General features: G+C 49.1%; 3 protein-coding genes across 6 annotated transcripts; 1 reads left to right on the forward strand and 2 right to left on the reverse strand.

The window, feature by feature from the left end:
* Window positions 1-71: 71 nt before the first annotated feature.
* uba5 (ubiquitin-like modifier activating enzyme 5) lies at window positions 72-5,334 on the reverse strand. Its single transcript, XM_080020311.1, has 11 exons — window positions 5,062-5,334; window positions 4,754-4,799; window positions 4,574-4,663; window positions 4,372-4,481; window positions 3,913-4,084; window positions 3,275-3,379; window positions 2,739-2,866; window positions 1,958-2,093; window positions 838-913; window positions 604-710; window positions 72-443 (listed from the first exon to the last, which is right to left on the reverse strand). The coding sequence occupies exons 1-11, from the start codon at window positions 5,238-5,240 to the stop codon at window positions 360-362; spliced, it is 1,233 nt and encodes a 410-aa protein (XP_079876437.1). The 5' UTR covers window positions 5,241-5,334; the 3' UTR covers window positions 72-359.
* Window positions 5,335-5,641: 307 nt separating this feature from the next.
* On the forward strand, window positions 5,642-22,881 carry acad11 (acyl-CoA dehydrogenase family, member 11). The gene is made up of 20 exons (XM_080020025.1): window positions 5,642-5,988; window positions 6,081-6,180; window positions 6,864-6,989; window positions 7,153-7,314; window positions 8,831-8,995; window positions 9,708-9,849; window positions 9,998-10,119; window positions 10,584-10,690; window positions 11,041-11,149; window positions 11,500-11,577; window positions 11,965-12,103; window positions 12,347-12,454; window positions 13,481-13,579; window positions 18,641-18,710; window positions 19,500-19,585; window positions 19,672-19,743; window positions 19,815-19,969; window positions 22,318-22,434; window positions 22,546-22,655; window positions 22,751-22,881. The coding sequence occupies exons 1-20, from the start codon at window positions 5,873-5,875 to the stop codon at window positions 22,863-22,865; spliced, it is 2,298 nt and encodes a 765-aa protein (XP_079876151.1). The 5' UTR covers window positions 5,642-5,872; the 3' UTR covers window positions 22,866-22,881.
* ackr4b (atypical chemokine receptor 4b) lies at window positions 14,427-19,506 on the reverse strand. 4 transcript variants are annotated; one of them, XM_080020026.1, is made up of 2 exons: window positions 19,439-19,506; window positions 14,427-18,389 (listed from the first exon to the last, which is right to left on the reverse strand). In XM_080020026.1, exon 2 carries the CDS (start codon window positions 16,781-16,783, stop codon window positions 15,623-15,625), a length of 1,161 nt encoding a protein of 386 aa, XP_079876152.1. In that variant the 5' UTR covers window positions 16,784-18,389; window positions 19,439-19,506; the 3' UTR covers window positions 14,427-15,622. The 4 variants fall into 4 exon arrangements, with proteins under 4 accessions (XP_079876152.1, XP_079876155.1, XP_079876154.1 ...); XM_080020029.1 differs by lacking the exon at window positions 19,439-19,506 and having other exon boundaries at window positions 14,427-17,094; window positions 18,313-18,563; XM_080020028.1 differs by lacking the exon at window positions 19,439-19,506 and having other exon boundaries at window positions 14,427-17,094; window positions 17,274-18,563.
* Window positions 22,882-22,992: the final 111 nt, after the last annotated feature.

Below are 22,992 nucleotides of genomic sequence, written 5' to 3' on the forward strand. Positions count from 1 at the left end.
TGCTTTCACCGTGTTAGTATTCATGCACTTAAATGTGTAGAAATACACAGATACAGTATAAACACAGAGTATTCCATTTAATAAATACTTTATTCAGAATGATTCTGCTTGTGCCCAGTGGTGTTACAGCTTTCAGAGAGAACACAAATCTGATGCATGCACTGGAGACGGACACCCTGGTGGTTAAGTACCAACTTACTGGTAATGAACTGGTTTTGCGTTTCCAACATGCTGCTCTGCGCCAGCCACTAAAGCACTTTGCCGGGACTTCAAGCCGCACGCCGCACGGAGGTTCCTCCGGCGCCTCCGAGCTCCGTCCGTCCTCGGGGGTGGCCGGCGGAACGTCGGTGCGTCGGCGGTTACATGCTCTTCATCCGAGCCATCAGCTCCTCCAGACTCTGCTCCGTGTCCTCCACCGTGTCTCCCGACGCCGCGTTCGCGAGCTGAAAAGAAAAATCATATGTTAATCCAATCTGATCGTCTCAGTGGAACGTAATCAGTTAATCAAGTCTGATATTCTGAGAAGAACACACACATACACACACACACACACACACACACACACACAGACCCACACACTGTCAGGTACACTTTTATGAGTACCTGATGTGGGACGGTGTAGGCGACCGTGATGCCTTCTGGGAGGTCCAGCGCGGAGCCGTCGGCCGCCTCTAGCTCTTCCTCCATCACCTCTGACACCAGCTCGATACCTGCACACACCAGGTACGCCAGTACCACTGAGTACTACTGGGACTGGGCACTACTACCGGGACGGATACGGTGAACCCAATACTGACAAAACAGTTGGTACTCAGTGTGTGTGTGTGTGTGTCTCACCCCACTCATTGTCCTCGTGCACGACTTCCTCTTCTACCACGATGACTTCCTGTTTGGGTTGCTCCGCCTCTCTGCTCTGAGGAGAAATACACACTGTAACAGTTACTTCCTGTTTACAGAAAAGGTGAAGGCATACTGATGTAAGAACAAAAAACATAAGAACCTGTCCCAGAACACTGTTGTCAGAATACTCAATAACAAGTGTTTACTTCTTTATATCATTTCATGCCACTAGGGGGCGCAGAGTGATTCTGTGGCAAATAATATTTCCAGAGCGAGTTGCTGGAAACACAAACAGCAAAACAACAATGGCGGCGGTGACAGACGCAGGGATGTGACAGTGAGAGGAGTCGCTTGTGGCTTTGGTGGATGTCAAGATGAAAACAAGGGAGGAAAAAAAAAAAGCAGGTTGAAGTTGGTGCCCTGCTGTGACGCGGGGGCATCTGGACCAATCGTGACTGGACGAGCTCTCAGAGGCAGAGAAGAGGAACCCAAATCACCGCCATTCTGTTCTTCTCTTGTTCTGAGCAGCGTCTCTTTGGTCCAAAGGTTCTACTTCTTTTTAAGTAAGACTCCGTCTCCGCTGTGCCTTCCTGCTTCCGTAGGATGTTTTATTCACTCGTCTGTTACTGTTCGCCACCACAGGTCTAAACCCAAAGTACCAAATACTCTGTTTTAATGTCCCACTGGAACTAGATGTACTGATACGACAGCTCTTTAAGCGCTGCACGGTGAGCTGCAGGGAGTCAGTGCTCTAGATCAGGGCGTTCCCTACCTTTTCCCCTCAGACACCCGAAAAAAAAAAAAAGTAATTCAATTATTATTAAAAAAAAAAACCGTGTATATTTATTTCCATGTAATTATGAATGGTTGGTCAGTTTTGTCTGAATTGGTTCCATTTCCATGGTTTTTAGTGCGTCGGCTAAATTAGAACGTGAGGTGATGAATTCTGTTACAGTATGTGTTTGAACCGACACTCTTGTGGAATTTTGAACCCATGTGTGATTTTTTTTTAGGAAACATTTGCCTCAAACGGTCTGAGGCCTCGCGACCCCCAGCGGGGGTCGGGCACCCCAGCTTGGGACCCACTGATCTAACACACACACACACACACACACACCTTGTAGGCGTCCTGCTGCCGCCTGCAGTGCGGGTCGCTGCACTGGGGGTTGGGCTTCATGCTCATGGAGGGGAAGAAGTCCTGCATGGCGTTGTAGCCCAGGTAGAAGCTCACCGTGCCGAACTTCAACAGGTACCTGACGCACACAACATTTCTCGATGAGATTCTGGTCAAATGTTTAACACACTCACTTCCTGCGCACCGGATAAATCAGGCCTATCGGGGAGACAAAGAAACGTAATACTCTGTCAGACAAGAGTTTTGGGCAAATTTTCTATGAAGTATGAGGTTACGTGGCGGATTTAGGGTTTTAGAATATCAGGAACATTGATTCCGATGCAGAGGAGCTTGACTCGTTGACAAAATGCACAAATCTGTGGATAAATAAAACCCAGAAAAATGTTGATGTACATGCATACGTTGACTACGTAATTACTAATGACATGAGAGACATTGTGTGAGGTTTACCGACGTATCATTTATATTTAAATTATATATCTTTCACAATTTCTGAACGCTTGCCTACCTGAGTGAGCATCTAAATTCCTCCTTTATTATTTTAAACGATTGTGAAGTTGATCACTCTGGTTAACTCACAGCGATTGAAAATTAAGGTTTAGGTAAAAAAAAAAAAATATACCAGCGTTTTCTGTTCACTGGCGGTTGAAGCAGCAGAAGTGGCTGAACGGCACCAGTGGGGTTCTGACAATAACACATTGAATCTATTTTATTGCCTGAACCCTGTCATGATCCTTGCCGTGGAGGGTTATTTGGTTCTTACTTGAGGACATTCTGCACCAGGATTCCCGCCACCACTCCCATGGTGGTAGGCAGGCTGGCGGCACACACCCCCTCCCTCTTCAGCGTCTTCTCGTCGATGTTCGCTGCCACCACCAGGGGGGGCGCGCACTGGCAGGACAGAGACACAGGCGGGACCACGTTACTACGACGTCACTACTACCAGAGTACGTCTTTCAGCTCATATATACAGCTGTCATTCAACCATTTGTGGAGAAAGACAGATATAAGTCTTAAAAGTGGTAATCCATCAGATAGATTTTTGTTTTTATGGTGGGAAAGGCGGACCCCGCCACAAACAATAGAAACAGCTTGTAGAGAAGCGCATGGAAAACGCAAATAGAATCAATGGCAGTTTCTTATAAAGAACCAGCTGAATAAAGTATCAAATATGGGACTTTTCTTTATTTATTTCTTTGTTGTTTTGTTTTTTTTTAAACAAAATAATATCACGGATTACCACTTTAAAGCAGAGAACTCAGTCATGGATCAGTGTGAGGTGTTCCTCGTGTCACGTACAGCGAAACAGGCCGTCTCTCCGGGCACGATGAGCTGGATGTGACCCGACACGGCGTTCTCACTCACCCCGGACTCCATCCAGACCTGACCCAGCTCGTTGCACGCCTGAGGAGCACAACCACAACAAAAAGCTTCAGCAGGAGAACCGGGGTCCAGAGGTACCGGGCCCGGGGGAAATAATCATTTCATGAGAAGATCAAATTGAATTGGGACCTGAGAAACCACAGGATTAATAAGTACCGGTATTTAATACTGTCACAATTATAAAAAACGTTGCCCGATCACAATCATCTCAGGAACGTTTTTTAAAGTTTCCTATCTGTTGAGTTGAGGGAAATTAACTTTCTACCTTAATTTTTATGTTCCCATTTTCAAAGTAACTAACAGCCACTTTCGCAGTAGGTATGTGACGTGTTATTACAAGTTTTATTTTATGCCAATATTATGGCGCCAGGAAGCGAACAAAAAAATAAAAAAGTTAAAAAACTGTTCATCTCAATTATTTATGACTTGTGAATTAATAGCCGACTAAAGTGTCCTGGTCGTGACAGCTGCGGAGGTATTGATCCTCTGTACGACAAGGTACCCCAGCCTGAGAGTTTCTGAGAACCTAAACCAGGGTCACGTGACCCGCTGACCATGTTGATGGCGATCCGAGCGTGGAAATTGTCCACACAGCTCAGCACCAGGTCCACCGGTGCCCCGCCCTCCAGACCGCCGCTGCTGATCCGCTCCATGAAGTGCGTGAAGTTGTCCACTGTGGTGATGTCGTAGTTGTGCGTCTCGAATGACACGTCAGGGTTTATGTTCCTGCAGGGAGAGATTTGTGGTCCAGTGGTTCTCAGCCTTTTTTGGTGTGTTCCCTGTCTCGCAAGGTCTTAATACACGTACCCCCTTCACAGTGCAGCACGTAGACCTGTTTCTCATTCACCTTCAGCCACACAGTGCTGACCATGTTTATATTGTACGACAATACTCTTGAAATATTTTACTTATTAAATTCCAAGTTTAAACGGATATGGTTTCCATGGTAAACATGACGATGAATATGAAGACAAACATGATAAGCTTCTCCACGTGTAGAGACTCCAGCTGACCTGAGCGTGTGGTGGGCGGCCTCCACCTTGCTGAGCCCCGCCTGGTGCGGCTGGAAGAACAGACGGTTCATGTTGGCCAGCTCCACCTTGTCATAGTCAAACAGCAGCAGCTGTGAAAACACACACACACACACAGTAAACGGTGCATCGAGACGCTTGTGAGATTAACTGGAGTGTGTTGAATAACTTAAATCGTCATTACCTTACCGATGCCACATCTGGTCAGCATCTCAGCAGTCACACTGCCGACCCCCCCGACGCCAACCACTGCCACCGTGAAGCTCCGGATTTTCTAAAATCACACAAAGAAGCCATCAACTGAGAATCACATGTGAAGAATTACAGTAAATAGTACATGTTAATAGGTAAAACATTGTAATACCTCATAATCCTCCACGATTCCCATCCTCTTTAGTGCCATCAAACGGCTGCAAGAGATCAGAACCAGAATGAGACTTTATTGTCCAATTATCATGACACATACAAGACACCAGTTCCCAGTGACCTTGAGTTTGTACAGAACATATAGGCAGGATATCCAGGGGGGTACAGTGTGAAAAGTAATGCGAAAAAATTATTTAGTGTTTACAGACAGGTGGGTGGTGTGAAGTCCTGATAAACGCGACTCATCGAACGCCTCACTGCCCGTCCTCTAACGTGTTAAACCGCCGTCGTGCTGTGTTCAAGTACCTGTACGGGTTGGAATCCACGACCTCGGCGCTCATCCTCTCCACCCTGGGTCTGTGGGGCAGAGCATCGGGAGCTCCGGGGCCGCTCTGCTGCTGCTGCTGCTGCTGCTGCTGCCGGCACTTGATCAGCTCGTTCTGCAGCTCCCGGACCTTCAACTTCAACTCCTCCACCGTCGACATCTCTAAAATCTCACTCAAAACGCCGGGATCTGGCGCTCGAACAGGGACCGCGCAGCCGAATGGAAGTACACGTACACGTACACAAAAGCTGCGATCAGCTGGTAGGCTGTGTTACCGGGAACACCGTCCGTGGAGAAACGGACGTTCACACGTCAATAATTCCCAGTGATAAATACGGATATTGTAGTTCTGAAAACGTAAAACGCATTTAAATACGGGGCTGAAAATATCGAATATCCCGTAATTATTCAATTGACGAAATAAAGGTTGATCCGATTTTTTTTGACACCACTGTGAGAACTATTACATATCTTTGCATCATTGCGAATATCCGTCGCGTAAATCGCGTACCCGGAAGTAGGGTGTGTGCAGCGCTTTAAAGTTTCCGGGCAGCAACAGCGTCCACACCCGACCCGAACAGAACCAGAACCAGAACCAGAACCAGAAGCAGAAATAGAAGCAGAAAATAGAAGCAGAAGCAGAAGCGGTTTATCTTCGCCGGCTCCATTGACAGATACGAAGAGTGTGTTCTGGTGGTTTGGTGCACCTGTGTGTAAGTCCGTGACTGATACGAATCATCTGTAAATGATTAACTGTCAACTCTGCCTGAAGTTACTCCTTTCCGCTGAGACATGGAGGATCAAACCACCCCGGTTCGGGAGCAACATCGATTCAGTGTTTCTCAGCTGCAGAGATACCTGAGCAGCAGGTTGCAGGTTCCTGCCCCCCTGGGGGTCAGACAGTACAGGTGGGTTTCAATTAGAAATATTCATCAAAGTTGTTGTTGTTGTTGTTGTTGTTGTTACTGTACTTAGTGGGTCACTGCTGCTGTCGCTCCAGTTGTGGCCAGTCCAACCCGACCTTCCTGGTCCAAAGTGGCTCCCAGAGCTTTGTCCTGAGGAAGAAGCCTCCTGGTGCTCTGCTGCCAGGGGCCCACAGGGTGAGACACCTTGACTTTAGGCCTACTTGACTGGACTGGACTGGACTTTGTGTTTTACTTGCTGTGAACCACTTTCAGTTGCATCTGCATGAATTGTGCTTTACAAATAAAGTGTATTATTATTATTATTATTATTATTATTATTATTATTATTATTATTATCTGACTGGGACATGGAGTATGATTGCTAGTACAGTGCCGGAAACAGTGACTCCGGGAGAAGTACGGGTACGTTACAGAACTTGTACTTAACTACAAGTAAAACTGCTGGTGTGAATAATACTTGATTCAAAGTACATAGTATTATGCGATAACGCTTTATTAATCCCCATGCAAAATTCATCATTCTCAAAAAACCCTCGCTGCAGTGTCCATTATTGTTGTGCATAATTACTACTCATTACTTTAACTTTTTGATAATTGATGTTTAATGCATTTTCGGTAAAAGTGTTAAAGGGGAGAAAAAATACAAGGTAAAAAAAAAGATTTGTATTATGTACAGTATGCAGTGGGAATACATATCCGGTAGAATGATTAAATAGATTAAATACAGTAGAAGTGATTCATTTGATCGGTAGTAAAGAGTGTTGTGCTCAGACTAGGTGTACTGGTGATCAGACGGGGTGTACTGGTGATCAGACGGGGTGTACTGGTGATCAGACTAGGTGTACTGGTGCTTCCAGGTGGACCGGGAGTTCCAGGTCCAGGAGGCTCTGCATGGCGCTGGTTTCCCGGTTCCCAAACCGATCCTGTTCTGCTCTGACCCCGAGGTCATCGGAACCAGCTTCTACCTGATGGAACATGTCCAGGTCTGTACCGATAAAGATACTACCTGAGTGTACTAAGGACTACCTGAGTGTACTAAGTACTTTTAGGATCATTTCCCTGCTGTTCAGAGACTGACTGTGTTGTTGTACAGATGTTCTGCTCTAGTCTTCTCTTTGAAACATTCTTTCTTCTGGCCCTGCTCAGGGCAGGATCTTCCGGGACGGGCGTCTTCCGGGCGTGGCTGCAGCCGAGCGCGCCGCGCTCTACGTTGCGGCGGTGGAGACTCTGGCCAGGCTGCACGCCACCGACCTGCAGGACCTGGGCCTGCAGCGCTACGGTGGCAGGGAGGAGTACTGCAGGAGACAGGTCGGTCCACATGTCACTGGACTACACAGTATTTTGGTACATCAGTGGCCATGCAGTACTTTCTCTTCATTCCTCCAAATTTTTTGTCCTCCACCAGCAGACGCATCACAGTTTGTAATTTAATATTATGGGGTTTTTTTAAGCACATGCTATACCCTTTACTATAAAGAGAAGGTAATTTCTGTCTCCTGTTTCACTGCTTAACTGTAAAATACTAAGTGCCGCTGCACCTTATCATGTCGTTGTTCCGATTTATGGTAGCACTGTTTCAGGAAACACTATTAAACCTGGTGGGGAATTAAGGGGGAAAAAAAAAAACAAAAAACTGAACCAGGAAGGAAAACTAATATAATTCCCATAACATTCTCAACATAAGGTCTGGTACAAACTGGATGCTCCTGTGTTCCTGTGGAGGTAACCCACCTGCCTCCACCGGGGGGCAGTAGGGACACATCTGACCTGGTTTGAAGAGCGGCGACCACAACAAACGAGTAGTGTGTCGCCTGGTTCCTATTCTACCGGACAAAAACGAGGAGAAGAAGAAGAATAATAAACAGGATCTGTCAGAGGAGAGGCAGTGTGTTTGTAAAGTAAAGTGTAAACAAACATTTCATCAGATTCAGCTGTGTGATAAGCTGTGTTCCAGCATCAAGTCTCTGTTGAGTAGTTTGGATCAGTGGTCGAATGATATGGGTTTTTCAATGGCCAATGTTGGTATTTAGAGAGCGGGGTGGCTGATGGCTATGATATGATATATGATATATATATGAACTTAAATGAACATTTACTTAACGCAATTTTTTTTTGTCTGCATTGTCTCTGTTTGCTTAAGTAGATCTGAGCTGTCTGCAGTGCAAAATTGTGTTTAAAACACAATTGTGTTTAAAACTTTTGTTTCATACGAATAGGAAACAAACTTAAACAAACTGATTTCAAATAAAAACACTGGAAAACTGGCACGGGAACGCACACACGGCGCAGCGCTGTCTGGAGGAGGGGAAAAAACCCACTCCACTTCAACTGTGAAGCATTTCCAAACAGCACTCCAGCTGTTTTCCATCGGTCGCGGAGGCTCTGCACTCGCCATCTTTAACGAGCCAACACCATAATAAACCGGAGCGAACGAGACAAGTGAGGGCGTGGGCGCTGCAGCGGTGTGTGAGACTCGCTGTTGGAGAGAAGAAGCAGCTGCTCCTGGTATATCCATTGTGCAGAAAATGAGTATTAAAACCGTTTCAAATATCCAGAATCGATGTGTATAGAAAAATAGATTGAACACGAGTCTGCAGACATTTTTTGTTTATCGACGTCGTGACTGCAGGCATCAACAGATGCCTATTATACCAAAAATCGGCCCGATTACTCGGTCTACTACTAGTTTGGATGTTCAGAGAAAGGATATTGAAAAATGCAATTTCACTGTTTGTTGAAGAGACAACCGTAACATCCAGATTAGTTTGAATCTCCCTCCCTAACCTGATGCGACCTCTGACCCAGCAGCCATCTTGTATTCCAGGTCTCCACGTGGACGAGGCAGTACCGAGGCTCCACCCACCAGGATCTTCCCGCAATGAAGCAGCTCTCAGAATGGCTGATGGAGAACCTGCCACCCAGCGACCACCAGGTGGTGCTGGTGCACGGAGATTTCAGGATGGAAAACCTGGTGTTCCACCCGACGGAGGTACAGGACACCTGATATATACCAGATATATAAGAATTATTACAGTTACATCCATAATTACCAGGCAAAAGTTTGGACATGTTGACTCTTTCAATGTTTTTCTTTATTTTTACTATTTTCTACATTGTAGAATAACAGTGAAGACACAAAACTATGAAATAACACATGGAATGATGTAGTCACCAAAAAAATGACTATTTAATATTCTAGATTCTTCAGTGTAGCAGCCTCTGCCATGATGAAAGCTTCTCTCCAGCAGCTGGAAAGCTTCTCCGGGTCTGAAGATGGCCCCCTCCCGACCTGGAGACGCTTTCCAGGTGACCACCTCCCGACCTGGAAACGCTTTCCAGGTGACCACCTCCCGACCTGGAAACGCTTTCCAGGTGACCACCTCCCGACCTGGAGACGCTTTCCAGGTGGCCATTTCATGAAGCCGCTGGAGAGAAGCTTTCATCGAGGCACAGGCTGCTACATTGAAGAATCTAAAATATTTCATATATTTTGATTTGTTTAGCACCTTTTTGGTGACCACATCATTCTATATGTGGTATTTCATGGTTTATTCTTGAAATCACATTGAACTGTTATGTATTTGATCAATAACATTTTGAAGCTCTTATAGAGAGAACCTAAATGATGTATTTGTAGTCGTTGTAACACTATGTTATTATATTATTATTGTTAGTAGTAATATTTGATCTGCTGGTTCCAGGCCCGGGTCCTGGCCGTGCTGGACTGGGAGCTCTCCACCACCGGGCAGCCTCTGGCCGACCTGGGATACTTTCTGATGGCTCACTACTGGCCGGAGGGGTCAGAGGTCACGGACACCATGGGCAGCGTGAGCGCCATGGAGGGTCAGAATCAAACACACTTCAATACGAGATTATTCTGATTCCTTTTCACATAGAAAGTGATTTGAAAACGGGTTTAAATGAGTCAGGAAGACGAGAGGAACACCCAGAGGAGCATGTTTCAGGAGGTTCTGGACCCTGCTCCCACCAGGTGTCCCCCGGGCCGAGGAGCTGATCTCCATCTACTGCCGCTGCCGGGGGATCCCGAACGTTCTCCCAGAGATGAGCTTCTACCTGGCGCTGTCCCACTTCAAGTTGGCCGCCATCGCTCAGGTCTGTTCTGCTCAACTGGACATGGTGGTCACACAGAGCTAGAGCAGCAGAGGCTGGAGCTCTAGGTCTGTGCAGTAAACAGTACTCTGAGGTGTTTGAGTACTGAGTGTGAGTATAGATACTACTATACTGTCCTCAATATATCAGTGTTTTCATCTGTGTCCCAGTTCCCTGGTCCCTGTCCTCTAGTTCTGGTCCCAGCCCTTCCTGGTCCCAGCCCTTCCTGGTCCCAGCCCTCCTGGTCCCAGTCCTCTAGTACTGGTCCCAGTCCTCCTGGTCCCAGGCCTCCTGGTCCCAGTCCCCCTGATCGCAGTCCCTTGGTCCCAGACCTCTAGTCCTGGTCCCAGCCCTCCTGGTCCCCGTTCCCTGTCCCCTAGTAGTTGTTTTGGTCCTCCTGCTCCCAGTCCTCCTGGTACCAGTCCTCCTGCTCCCAGTCCTCACAGCTCCTCCCTCCTCTCTCGCAGGGGGTCTACGCTCGCTTCCTGCTGGGGAACGCCAGCGCTCCCAACGCTGCTCAGTTTGGCCAGTGTGTGGCGCCGTTGGCCCAGGTCGGCCTGCAGATTGCACATGGGTCGGTTTCATCTGATGAATTTAACGTGTGCAGATGTATAATAATAATAATAATAATAATAATAATTATAATTATAATCATAATAATTAATAATAATATTTATAACAACAGTTTATATTTACATCAATATTTACATAAAACAATTTATTCTGTCCTACCTCTCTGAACTGGATTCAGACAAATATCTCCTTTCTTTCAGCAGCACCATGTCGTCCAATCTCAAAGTACTTTCACAAAACCCTAAAAAGATTTGAAGAGATGGATGCTTTATTCATCCCTGGATAGAAATCAATGTATAGCGGCTCCTGTCAAAGAACCGTTGTTCGACCTGACCTCCACTTCCTGCCCAGGTCGCTGTCGCCCCCGGAGCCCCGCCTCTTCCTGCAGACGTCCCGAGGCCTCACCGTCCTGGGACGCGTCCAGGACTTCATGAGACGACACGTCCTCCCTGCGCAGGAGGTGAGAGGCTGAGACATCACAGGAGTTCATCAAGGGATCCCTGTGACCAGATAACTGATGTGACCACAAATGCTTGATTTTGCTGTATATTTTCTCAAAACCTTGAGAAACATTGAGCTGCAGTTGGGACGTGAAGAACCATGCGCTTAAAGTTAGAAAGGAAATTAAACTCTGCTGTTAACTTGGTTCCACTGATAGTTCTGTCAAATAAACCTTCAATTCAACTGAGTAAACGCACCATTAAGTAAGTGTGTGTGTGTGTGTGTGTGTGTGTGTGTGTGTGTGTGTGTGTGTGTGTGTGTGTGTGTGTGTGTGTGTGTGTGTGTGTGTGTGTGTGTGTGTGTGTGCAGGAGGTTGCAGAGTACTACCGCAAACATGCAAACTCCCCTCAGAGATGGACTACGCCCCAAATAATCCAGGATCTGAAGGTGGGGTTTAAACGTTCAAATGTCAACACGTTGATTATGTAATTTTATTGTTATGTAATGCCAGACCGGTTGTGTAATGGGCACGATTAAAGCCACTCCAACCGGCTGGCGGCTCAGAGAAGCGACGGGCTCCAGTCGGGGTTTGTTTTGATCAGGTTATGATGGACTAGCGCTCCCTCTAGTGGTCGGAAATCGCACGTCATGAGTTGAAATGTGGTGTAAATACATATTTTATTCATTTTACGATATAACTACAAAGCAGAACCAGAGTCGACCTTGGGTCCTGTATCAAACTGCATCTCGCTGCCCCTGACCTGGCTTGGAGGAAGCGTTGGTTGCCGTGCTAACCTAGCCACCTCGGCGTTCCATACGTCTGTCTGTCTCCAGGTTAAGGCCAGGGCGGCCGGCCTGTGGAACCTCTTCCTCCCCTCCGTCAGCGGCCTCAGCCAGCTCGACTACGCCCACGTCGCCGAGGAAACCGGACGCTGCGTCTTCGCTCCGGACGTCTTCAACTGCCAGGCTCCCGGTGAGACCGAGCGAAGGAGGCGGGAACGAGCCAAACGAGGCCCCGGAAATGAGTACTACGCTCTGACATTACCACCACCTGTAGGAGCTTCACCTCCTGCACTGAAACTGTTGGAGTAGAATAGTTCAGCCAGGCCAACCTGGCGAAGTGAAGGGCGATAAACCTCGCGGTGCTTCAGATTTGAACCGCCGCCGGATGCTGTGGTTTATCTCGGACAGGAAGTGATGTCACGGTTTGTCTCAGACACAGGAAACATGGAGGTCCTCCACATGTTCGGCACGGAGGAGCAGAAGAAGAAGTGGCTGGAGCCCCTGCTGAACGGAGACATACGATCCTGCTTCTGCATGACAGGTGCCCGTCTGTCTGTCGCACTGCCTGTCTGCCCCTCATGCTGTCTGTCTGTCACTCTGCAGGGGATACATTTCCACATGGGGATCGATAAAGTGAAACATTAAAAATCAAAAATAGTAATAAAAAGAAAAAAAGATCGAACACCAGATTGCAAAAACTGAACTCCAAATTAAATACATACTAATAAATATATTTATGTTATTTTGAAAATCATGTAGCACTAATATTATTTTAACCCTGCAGTGTTTCGGTTACAATAAAAGATTATTATACAAGATATATGTAAGTTAAATGTAATAAGAGCCATAAAGATTTGGAGCAGTTCATATTTCAGAGCTGGTTGTGGTAAACATCAAAGTTCCTCTGCTCGTCCTGAGGTGAAGAGGTCAACACCCACACCAGCAAAGAGACATCACATTAGAAACCAACCGACCCTAACAAACCAAACCTTTTAATATAGAAGGAAGTAGAAATAAACATCACGTGACAATATCAACGGGCAACATTGTTTGTCTGCTCGTGTCACTGCTCGTCCACCCTCACTCTGATGGGTGTGTGTGTGTGTGTGTGTGTGTGGAACTCCTCTGAGAGATGGACCACGACCCAAATAATAATACACACACACACACACACACACTTCCATATCAACGCCATATTTTCATCCACTTTGTTGAGCAATGAAAATACAAAACGTTAATCTCTGCTCACTTCAAATTTTTATCCAAAACATGGAATTCTTCATCAACTATTTCTTGTCTTGTGGTTATTGCTGCTGTAAGCTGGATTTAAAATTAATAAAACTAAATGTATAATGTATAGTCTAGGATCTATTCAGCCATCAACTTTATTGCTGCTCTACCTAAGTCGCCCTCTGTCATCTCCTGCAGTACCTCTGTGAACCCCTAGGGGGTGAGCCCCACACCATGGGACCCAGTGACCCCTCCGTGACCTCTCAGTGACCTCTAATGGTCCAACTTCTCCATTAAAATCTTGAAATAAATTGTTTTTCTGTTTCTGCTGCTGCAGAACCGGGCGTGGCCTCCAGCGACGCCACCAACATGGCGTGCTCGCTGCTGCGGGACGGGGAGCACTACGTGGTGCACGGCAGGAAGTGGTGGGCCAGCGGTGAGTGGTACTTCCTGTTTCAGCCCGTCAAACTGTCCAGTCACACGAGCGGACGTCCCAGCATTTTATTAACAAACATTTTTTTTGAAGTAGTGGAGTAGCATCAGTGGTGGGCTCCTCCTGGTGGCGTGCTGATGTGTCCTGGAGCAAGACACCTAACCCCCTCACTGCTCCCCGGGCGCCGCTACATGTCAGCCCACTGCTCCTAGATACGTCAGTTACTAGGATGTCAAATGCAGAGAAATTGCAAATTTCCCCGTGGGACTAATGCAAGGTATATAAAAAAAAGTAGTAGTACTGAAGTACCGCTCAGTAGTCTGTGTTACCTTTTTAGGAAAGAGAAATCCCATCAATGGAAATATTAAAAGTGTGTGTGTGTGTGTGTGTGTGTGTGTGTGTGTGTGTGTGTGTGTGTGTGTGTGTGTGTGTGTGTGTGTGTGTGTGTGTGTGTGTGTGTGTGTGTGTGTGGTATGAGAGGGGGAGAGAGAGAAAGGGAGGGAGAGGGACAAAGGGAGAAGGAAAGAGGGGGAGAGCGAGGATTTTTAACTTTTTGGCCTATTTCTGCTCCCACTCTGGGGACCAACGTCTGAGAGACGTTGGGTTTTTTCGGGGGTTTTTTCCACATGTATGCGCATCAGTAAGGACCACGCCCAAAGGAGAGATTAACGTTGTGGTCGGAGGTTAGGATCCTTTCATTCCTGACTAGCCTGAAGTGCCACCACCCTCCGCCTCCTCCACCCTCCGGAGCCAAAACCCTAAAACTTTTCTCTTCCGCTTCTCAGTGTACAGATTGGAATGAAATCCTCAGAATCTGACCTTTTTTTTTTTCTCATTTATTCATCTGTGGAATTATACTTCATAGTGCAGTATTTACTCGACTAAATTGGTACAAAGTAATGAATGAATTACTCAAGCACAAGTAAAAGTAACTGAGCTCAGAGTAGAATTACCCCGGCAGATAAACGTCCTGAATGTTTTTGTTTGTGGCAACACTGACTCATCCTCTGGGAAGTTCGCTTTGTCCAACTCGTTTCTCCCCGGCTGCTTTGCATGTTGCTGGTGAGGGCGTGGCGCTCGGCCCCACCGCTGCCAAAAGCAGCGGGTGAACGCACGCCCACACCTCCGTGCTCACACGGGTGACGAACCAAACGAGCTCCCTTTGGAAAGAGAGCGCGCATCTCGGAGTCCTCGGGTCAGAGCAGATCGGGAGCTTCCCGCCGGCCGAGGCGAATGAAGACTTATTATCACGGCGCGTTTTTCACGAAAACAGTTTAGAGTCCAACTCCATCTCCATCTGCTTCTGACGTCAAGGGGTCCAGATGTTGACGTGGAGCCGCGCGCTCTGATCCGAGGATAAACCCGATAATGCAGCTAAATGCCCGAGACGTTGTGGGTGAATAAAGTCCATCTTTTATCTTTCGGACCCAGCGACGACGGGGCGGAGCGCGTGACGTAGTTAACCGCTTTCATCTGGATCCTAGGGCGTCGCCTCCCAAGGATTTGCCATCTGGTTCAACCCGGCACACTCTGCTGTCGTGCTGCGGTGACTCAGTGTTTCCCCGCGACCTCCCCCTCCCGTCCCCCCTCCCGTCCCCCCCCCGGCTGCAGGGAGGATGACTAACAGTCAGTGTGGAAGTTTATAGTAAATAACAAATAAATAAAATCTTGTCTGGAGGTTCTGACTCGCTCTGGACCAGACTGTGTTTACTTGACATCACACGCTCTGGGCTCTGTTTGTTTTCCTCTGAGCTCAGAAACGCGCTGGTACTATTAGACTTTTAAGCCGTTTTTTGTTGTTTTTTGTTTTTTTTGGGGGGGGGGTTTTGGTAGCGACAGATCACCCTCCCGTTACGTTGGAAAGTCCTGGGAGTCGCTCCCTCCGCTCCCTGGCTGCGTCTTCTCCCTTCTCTCCTTGGACAATCCTCTGACTGAGGAGGCCTCGTCCCGAACTGTTTACGAGCCACATTCCTTGTTAGGCGCTGCGTAATGGCACCCAGGAGGCCGGAGCTTAACTATTTACAGAAACCAGGTGGAGTCTTGGTGTTAGATGGTGAAGGTGCTCGTGTCTTCTTCTCCTCCTACCTCTTCCGAAGCTGACCGGGACCGTGTCTGGTCCGGCGATCGCAGCGCGATTTCCACCGCCGGTCGCTGCCGGTCGGGTCGGCGGCGCTGCCCGACTCGCTGGCCGAGCCACTTGGCCGCCCGGAGGACGTTGGCCCTGAAGGAGGAGCCCATGAAGCCGTAGAGGAAGGGGTTGATGCAGGCGTGGCCGAGCGCCAAGCTCTCCGCCACCTGCGAGGCGTGGTCCAGGGCTTTGCTGGCGTGGCAGTCGGTCACCAGGGCGTAGATCAGGTCCAGCGCTCGCCACAGCTTGACCACGTTGTAGGGAAGCTGCGTGAGCAGGAAGACCGCCACCACGGCCAGCAGCACTCGCAGGCCAGGCCACTTCCTCTGCCTCTGCACGCCCGCCGCCCAGCTCAGCGCCCGCCCCACCCGGGTGTAGCACACCGCCATGACGGAGAAGGGCAGCAGGAAACGCAGGCTGACCTCCAGCAGCTCCAGGGCAGCCTTGGCGGGTCGCGCCATGCTGGGCGGGTAGATGGCCCTGCAGGACAGCCTGTGGTGCGTCGGCCTCACGTGGAAGAAAACCAAGTCGGGCAGCCCCAGTAAGCAGGCCACGCCCCACACGCACACGCACACCAGGAGCCATCGCATCCTGGCTCGCGGGTGCGTCCAAGTCCTGCCAGATGCATTGTGGGCCACGGCACAGTAGCGGTCGATGCTAATGCACGCTAGCAGCAGCATTCCGCAGCTGAAGTTGGTGCTGTAGAGGAAGGAGGTGACCTTGCAGGCCGCCTGGCCAAGAGTCCAGCCGTGCACGGCGTCGGCGGCCCACACCGGCAGGGTGGAGAGCAGCAGCAGGTCGGACACGGCCAGGTTCAGGATGCAGGCGTCCGTCAGCGTGCGCAGCCTGCGGGGGAAGCTGTAGACCACCACCACGAGGGTGTTCCCCGCCAGACCGACCACCAGGACCAAGCCGTAGATGACCGGGAGGAAGAGGCCGGCGAAGGAGCGCACGGCCTCCTTATCGCACAGCGAGGGGTAGAGGGTGTAGTCGTAGCTGTGGTTGAAGGTGGAGTTGTTGTCCTGGTAGTCCAGGTAGTCCTGGTAGTCCGGGTTGTCCTGGTAGTCCTGGTAGTCCATGCTGCCGCTCTGTGGCAATAGGTAGAGCAGAGAGATTTAAAGTGTTTCCTCTAAACCAAAACCCTCCCAGCGTCTGTCTGGTTGTGATTACAAAAAACCTTGTAATGGGCGGTAGCCGGACAGACAGACAAACAGTGAGACAGACAGACAGACAGTGAGACAGACAGACAGACTCTCCTACTGACTGATGGACTTCCTCTGGTTTCAGACTCGCTGCATCATAATCAATTCAGGATGAGGCAGAAACGTCCAGATGATCTGAGAAGCTGCTTGTTCCTCTTCCAAAGTGGCAGCTGGACCTTGTGCTAGAACTAGAAGCAGAAGTAGAAACCTGAATTCAGAGGCTGCAGCTCAACCGACTGAGAAGATTAACAGGAAAACTAAACACAGAACCACAACGTTCCTGTGGGGGTGGAGCGGGAGGTGGAGGAGGAGTTTCCAGAAGATCAAAGTGCAGATAACTCTTGAGATGAATTAAATTGATCAAGACCTCATGCCCCAGGATCCCTGAGAAGAAGCTTCTCCTCTTCTGTCCATGTATCCAGAGATGTTTGAGCAGACTTTCTGTAGAACCTTCTCTGTGGAACCTTCTCTGTGGAACCTTCTCTGTGGAACCTTCTCTGTGGAACCTTCTCTGTGGAACCTTCTCTGTGGAACCTTCTCCATGAACCTTCTCTGTAGAACCTTCTCTGTGGAACCTTCTCTGTGGAACCTTCTCTGTGGAACCTTCTCTGTGGAACCTTGCCTACAGAACCTTCTAAGAAATGTTTCCTCTTCAGACGGAGCGGAACGTCGTACGTGCTCCGGGACTCTCAGGACTTTGAGTCAGAGTTCACACCCACATCACAGCTCGTTGCTTTTTATTGCCTGGATCATATTTTAAAAGATAAAACATGATGTAATGAAGTAAACATGAAGCTCATAGCTGGTGGGAGGAGGAGGAGGAGGAGGAGGAGGCGGAGGCGGCACCGTCGGCCTCCTGCTGTAAAGTGTTTTCCGAAACAGCTTTTATTCCTAAAAAATAAGTTTCATCTTGGAACAAAGTTTTCAACGCGTGGATCAAAGGATAACTCCTGATCAATAATAATACACATGATACTTATATGTTGGGGCCATTTTGAAACCGCAGTATTGAGGTAAAGAAAATAATTGTGTGATGTAGTTACTCCTCCGACAGTGTCAGCTCCAGTGAGTGACGACGTCTCGTCGCCGTAAAATCCTTGTTGGATTCAGAAAAGGCTGAAGTGGAACTAAAACCTCAACCCGGTCGATTACACGTGTGGATGCAAATGGAGGCGTCGCCGTGGGGCGGGCATGCCGCATCCTGTCTGGGCCGCCGCAGGGCGGGGCCCCCTTCCTCTCCTTACCCCTCCTCCTCCCCAGAGGCCCCGAGGCCCCCGGGGGCCAAGCCTTCTGGAGCTTAAACGATTGTTTACAGTTGGTGAGAGACTCGCGGTGGGGCTGAAGCGCTGCCCCCCAGTGGAGGCGCTGGGAACCACAGCTGTTCAGTCCGTCCACGCTGAACTCACCTGAGGGAGGATGACGTGGTCAACTCAGCCCCATCGGCAGGTGGTGGCTCGGAAAAGAAACCAGAGAAGAACCACTTCTGAGATGGATACATGATCAATACATCTGTGATCAATACAAAGGATCCGGACGTTACCAAGTAGAAAATGTTACAAATCACAATAAGAAGGAAATTCATTCATTAATTTGTCTGCCTGTCTGCCTGTCTGTCTGTCTGTCCGTCTGTCTCTGTGGTGGATGTTGGATTGGTTGATCTGGGAGAAAAACTGTATCTTCACTGTTTTGTATTTTTTCAGTTTAATAACGAGACGTTTTGGCTGATTTTTACAGGAGCTGGCAACCCAGAGTGCAAAGTGGCGATCGTCATGTGTAGGAACGCTTCCTCAGAGTCCAACAACCGGTCAGTGTACTACCAGTGTAATATCACTACACACTGTACTACTACTGTACCACCAGTCTATTACCAGTGTACTACCAGTGTACTACCAGTACACACTGTACTACCAGTGTACTACCAGTACACACAGTACTACCAGTGTACTACAAGTACACACTGTACTACCATTGTACAACCAGTACACACTGTACTACCAGTGTACTTCCAGCGTGAGTTAAATATTTAAAGTTTATATTTTAAAGTTTAAAATATTTAATAAATATTTAAAGTTTTAAAGTTTCAAGGTGTTGGAGGCAGATGATCCGCTATGGCAACCTGTAACTGGGGATGGTAGCTCAGGCGGTAGAGCTGGTCGTCTAGTAATCTAAAGGTTGCTGGTTGGATCCCAGGCTCCTCCTGCTAGCATGCTGTAGTGCCCTTGAGCAAGACACTTAACCCCTCATTGCTCCTGATGGCTGCGTCCGTCGGTGTTTGAACAATTGTAAGTCGCTTTGGATAAAAGCGTCTGATCAATGAAATGTAATGTAATGTTATGTAACGGGAGCAGCCCAAAGGAGAAGAGAAATATTGAAAGTTTATATTTCAAAGTTTATCTTATTTAAAGTTTGAAATATTTAATAAATATTTGAAGTTTATATTTCAAAGTTTAACATATTTAAAGTTTCTATTTTATTTCCACTGGTTTGAAACTAGAAGCTGCAGAAGAGTCAGGTACAAGTATTGATACGCACGTTGAACCGCACCGTGGCATCCTGGTTCTGACTGGTTCTTCTCGGTTCTGGTCCTCCACAGACACAAGCAGCACAGCCTGGTCCTGGTTCCTCTGGACGCTGCCGGGGTGACGAGGGTCCGAGCGCTGACGGTGTTCGGACAGGACGGTGAGTGGAACCCCCTCGCCGACCCCCCCCCCCCCCCCCCCCCGCGCGCGCGGCCTTCCTCAACCACTTCCTGTTTCCTGTTTCAGACGCCGTCCACGGTGGACACTTTGAGATGGACTTCCACCGCGTCACGGTCCCCGTCTCCGACGTCATCCTGGGTACGGAGGTGAACCGCCAGAGTCCCCGCCCGATTGGGGAAGTCCCGCCCTAACGTGTCGCCCCCCTGCAGGTGAGGGGCGGGGCTTCGAGGCGGCGCAGGGACGCCTGGGCCCCGGACGCCTGCACCACTGCATGCGAGCGGTCGGCCTCAGCGAGCGAGCGCTGGAGCTGCTCTGCCACAGAGCCACCACCAGGACCACCTTCGGCAAGAAGCTCTACCAGCATGTGAGTGGAGAACCAGTCGGCCAGAGGGGCTGGGAGCCAGCCAGTAGAGTTTGAAACCGGTTAATCAGAGGAGTTAAAAACCACTCAGTAGAGTTAAAAACCAGTCAGTAGAGTTAAAAACCAGTCAGCCAGATGAGTTAAAAACCCGTCAGCAAGAGGGGTTTAAAACCAGTCAGTAGAGTTTAGAACCCGTCAGTAGAGTTTAGTAAAAGAAGCATTGTGCTGCTCCTCTATACGTAGATGGTTGTGATCAGCGTCAGTGTTTTCAGAGAGAGAGAGAGAGAGAGAGAGAGAGAGAGAGAGAGAGAGAGAGAGAGAGAGAGAGAGAGAGAGAGAGAGAGAGAGAGAGAGAGAGAGAGAGAGAGAGAGGGAGAGGGAGAGGGAGAGAGAGAGAGAGCTGTGTGTACTCAAAAAGGTGTTGGAAAGGTTCCTCAGAAGTTTTGCTCCATATTGACTTGGCAGCGTCACCCAGTTGCTGCAGCTTTGTGGGCCGCACCTCCATGATGCCAAGCTCCCGTTGCACCACCTCCCAAAGCTGCTCTACTGGATTGACATGTGGTGAGGGTGGAGGCCGTTGGAGAACAGTCAACTCATTGTCATGTTCAAGAAACCGCGTTGAGATGGTTTGTGACGCGGTGCGTTATCCTGCTGGAAGTAGCATCTCAAGATGCTGCACTGTGCTCGTTATGGGATGGACATGCTCAGCAGCAACACTCAGGTACGCTGTGGCCTTTAAATACTGCTCACTTGGTACTAAGGGTCCAAAATGTGCCAAGAGAATATCCCCCGCACCGTAACACCACCCCCACCACCACCAGCAGCCTGAACCCTTGATACCAGGCAGGATGGAGCCGTGCTTTCATGTTGTTTACGCCAAATTCAGCCCCGATCGTCTGAATGTTGCAAATCTTCTATTCCTCCATTTTGGCTGAGCCTGTGCCGGTTGTAGCCTGAGTTTCCTGTTCTACTGAATGTGGCACGGTGACGCAGTGCATTGCACTGCTGCCTCACAGCAAGAAGGTCCTGGGTTTGATTCCCGCCTGGGGCGCTGTTGGCACCGTGCTCTGGTGGGTTATCTCCCAATGAGGAGCCTTCTGTGTGGAGTTTGCATGTTCTCCCCGTGCTCACATGGGGTTTCCTCCACCTCACGTCAGTAAGGACCCCCACCCAAAACATGCACCCATCATCATCTGACCAGCGATGGACATTTATCACCTGGTCCCCGGGCGCGTCCACGTACGCTGCCCACTGCTCCTGGCTGTGGCCCCGGAGGAAGGACAAGCCAGGATGGTTAAATGCAGAGAATCCATTTCACCGGCACCATAAAAGCATGTGCGTGTGTGTGTGTGCATGTGTTGTAGTGTGGTGTGTTGCGTGACTAATAAAGACTGTTTCTTCTTCTTCTTCTACTCTGTGGTCTTCTGCTGCTGCTCATCTGCTTCAAGGTTCCACGTGTTGTGCCTTCACAGATGCTATTCTGCAAACCTTGGTTGTAACCGGTGGGTATTTGAGCGTTTGACCGTTTCCTTTCTGTCGTCGGGAACAAGTCTGCCCGTTCTCCTCTGACCTCTAACCTCAACAAGGCACTTTTGTCCACACGGCTGCCGCTCACTGGATATTTTCTCTTTTTTTGGACCGTTCTCTGTAAACCCTCCAGATGGTCGTGCGTGGAAAATCCCAGTCGGTCAGCAGTTTCTGAAATACTCAGACCAGCCCGTCTGGTACCAACAACCGTGCCACCTTCAAAGTCACTTACATCCCTTCTTCCCCGTTGTGACGCTGGGTTTGAACTTCAGCAAGTCGTCCTCACCATGTCTACACGCCTCCATGCAATGAGCTGCTGCCATGCGATTGGCTGATTAGCTATTTGTGTTAACAGGCAATTAAACAGGTGTACCATATAAAGTGGCACTGAGTGTGTGTATATATGCATACACACTGTATATAACAGTATATATAATATAGTACAGTACATTTGATAATCATAATATAAAACAGTATATATATAATACCCCAACCCTGGACAGGTGCCATTAGAAGCATGTTGTGGTTACTCAGTGTGTACAGAGGTGCTGCTGTTGCCCTCCAGTGTTGTTCGATGTATTACTTGCTCCTCCAGTACCATCACTGTACTCAATATGAAGTTGTCTCTCTCGCTCTGAGGTCAACACTGGTGTGAGTTCATTTACAACGTGCTTCTAAATACACGACGTGTCTACTCCACCTGCCTGTAGGAGCTCAGTGCAGCTCTCACTCCAAACCCTCAAAAACTTTTCAAACCTTGTGCTGGGACTCCTGGAATAACCTGCAATACAACTTAAACGCTGACTCCTTGATCCCACCGACAGGAAGTGGTTTCCCACTGGATCGCCGAGTGTCGCCTGCTGATCGACCAGACCCGGCTGCTGACGCTCAGCGCCGCCCGAGCGCTGGACACGACAGGAAGTAGAGCGGCCCGCAAACAGGTAGCGAGCAGGAAGCGGACCGCTCCGTTCAACTGCGTTTCCCACAATGCACTTCACCTGAGGCGACGGCGCTGAACCGCTGTTTTTTTTTTTTAAACGTCTCCTCCTCAGATCGCTCTGACCAAGGTGGCCGCCGCCCGCCTGGGCTGCAGGGTCCTGGACGTGGCCATCCAGGTCCACGGCGCCGCGGGCGTGTCCGACGACTTCCCCCTGGCGCAGATGTAAGCCACGCCCACCTCCCTTCCCTCGTAGGTCACGTGAACCTTGTCGCCAGTAGAGAATTGGGTTTCTAAGCGGGAACCTCCGTGCGCCGCAGGTACTCGTCTGTCCGCGCGCTGCGCCTGGCCGACGGTCCGGACGAGGTGCACCTGTCGTCCGTCGCTCGCCTGGAGCTCCGGGATCAGCGCAGGAAGACCTCGTCCCGGCTCTGATCGCACAGCACTCGACGTTCAGCTGATTTTCATAATAATAATAATAAAAAAAACCTACACCTCCCACCATGCATTGCTCCTGTGACCTCACTTCCTGTAGTTGATGTATTGATAGAATGACGAGGAA

This window comes from Zeus faber (genome assembly GCF_960531495.2).
Source record: "Zeus faber genome assembly, chromosome: 19".
Classification (NCBI taxonomy): Eukaryota; Metazoa; Chordata; class Actinopteri; order Zeiformes; family Zeidae; genus Zeus; species Zeus faber.

Coding starts and splice junctions, on each gene's coding strand:
- uba5 (XM_080020311.1), bottom strand. CDS start 5,240: ATGTCGACGGTGGAGGAGTTGAAGTTGAAGGTCCGGGAGCTGCAGAAC. Junction 4,482..4,573: donor CCAGATGTGGCATCGGTAAG/GTAATGACGATT, acceptor GTGTTTTCACAG/CTGCTGCTGTTTGACTATGA. Junction 3,380..3,912: donor CTCGGATCGCCATCAACATG/GTCAGCGGGTCA, acceptor TGTGCTCCTCAG/GCGTGCAACGAGCTGGGTCA.
- acad11 (XM_080020025.1), top strand. CDS start 5,873: ATGGAGGATCAAACCACCCCGGTTCGGGAGCAACATCGATTCAGTGTT. Junction 18,711..19,499: donor TCCTCAGAGTCCAACAACCG/GTCAGTGTACTA, acceptor GGTCCTCCACAG/ACACAAGCAGCACAGCCTGG. Junction 19,586..19,671: donor GACGGTGTTCGGACAGGACG/GTGAGTGGAACC, acceptor TTCCTGTTTCAG/ACGCCGTCCACGGTGGACAC.
- ackr4b (XM_080020026.1), bottom strand. CDS start 16,783: ATGGACTACCAGGACTACCAGGACAACCCGGACTACCAGGACTACCTG.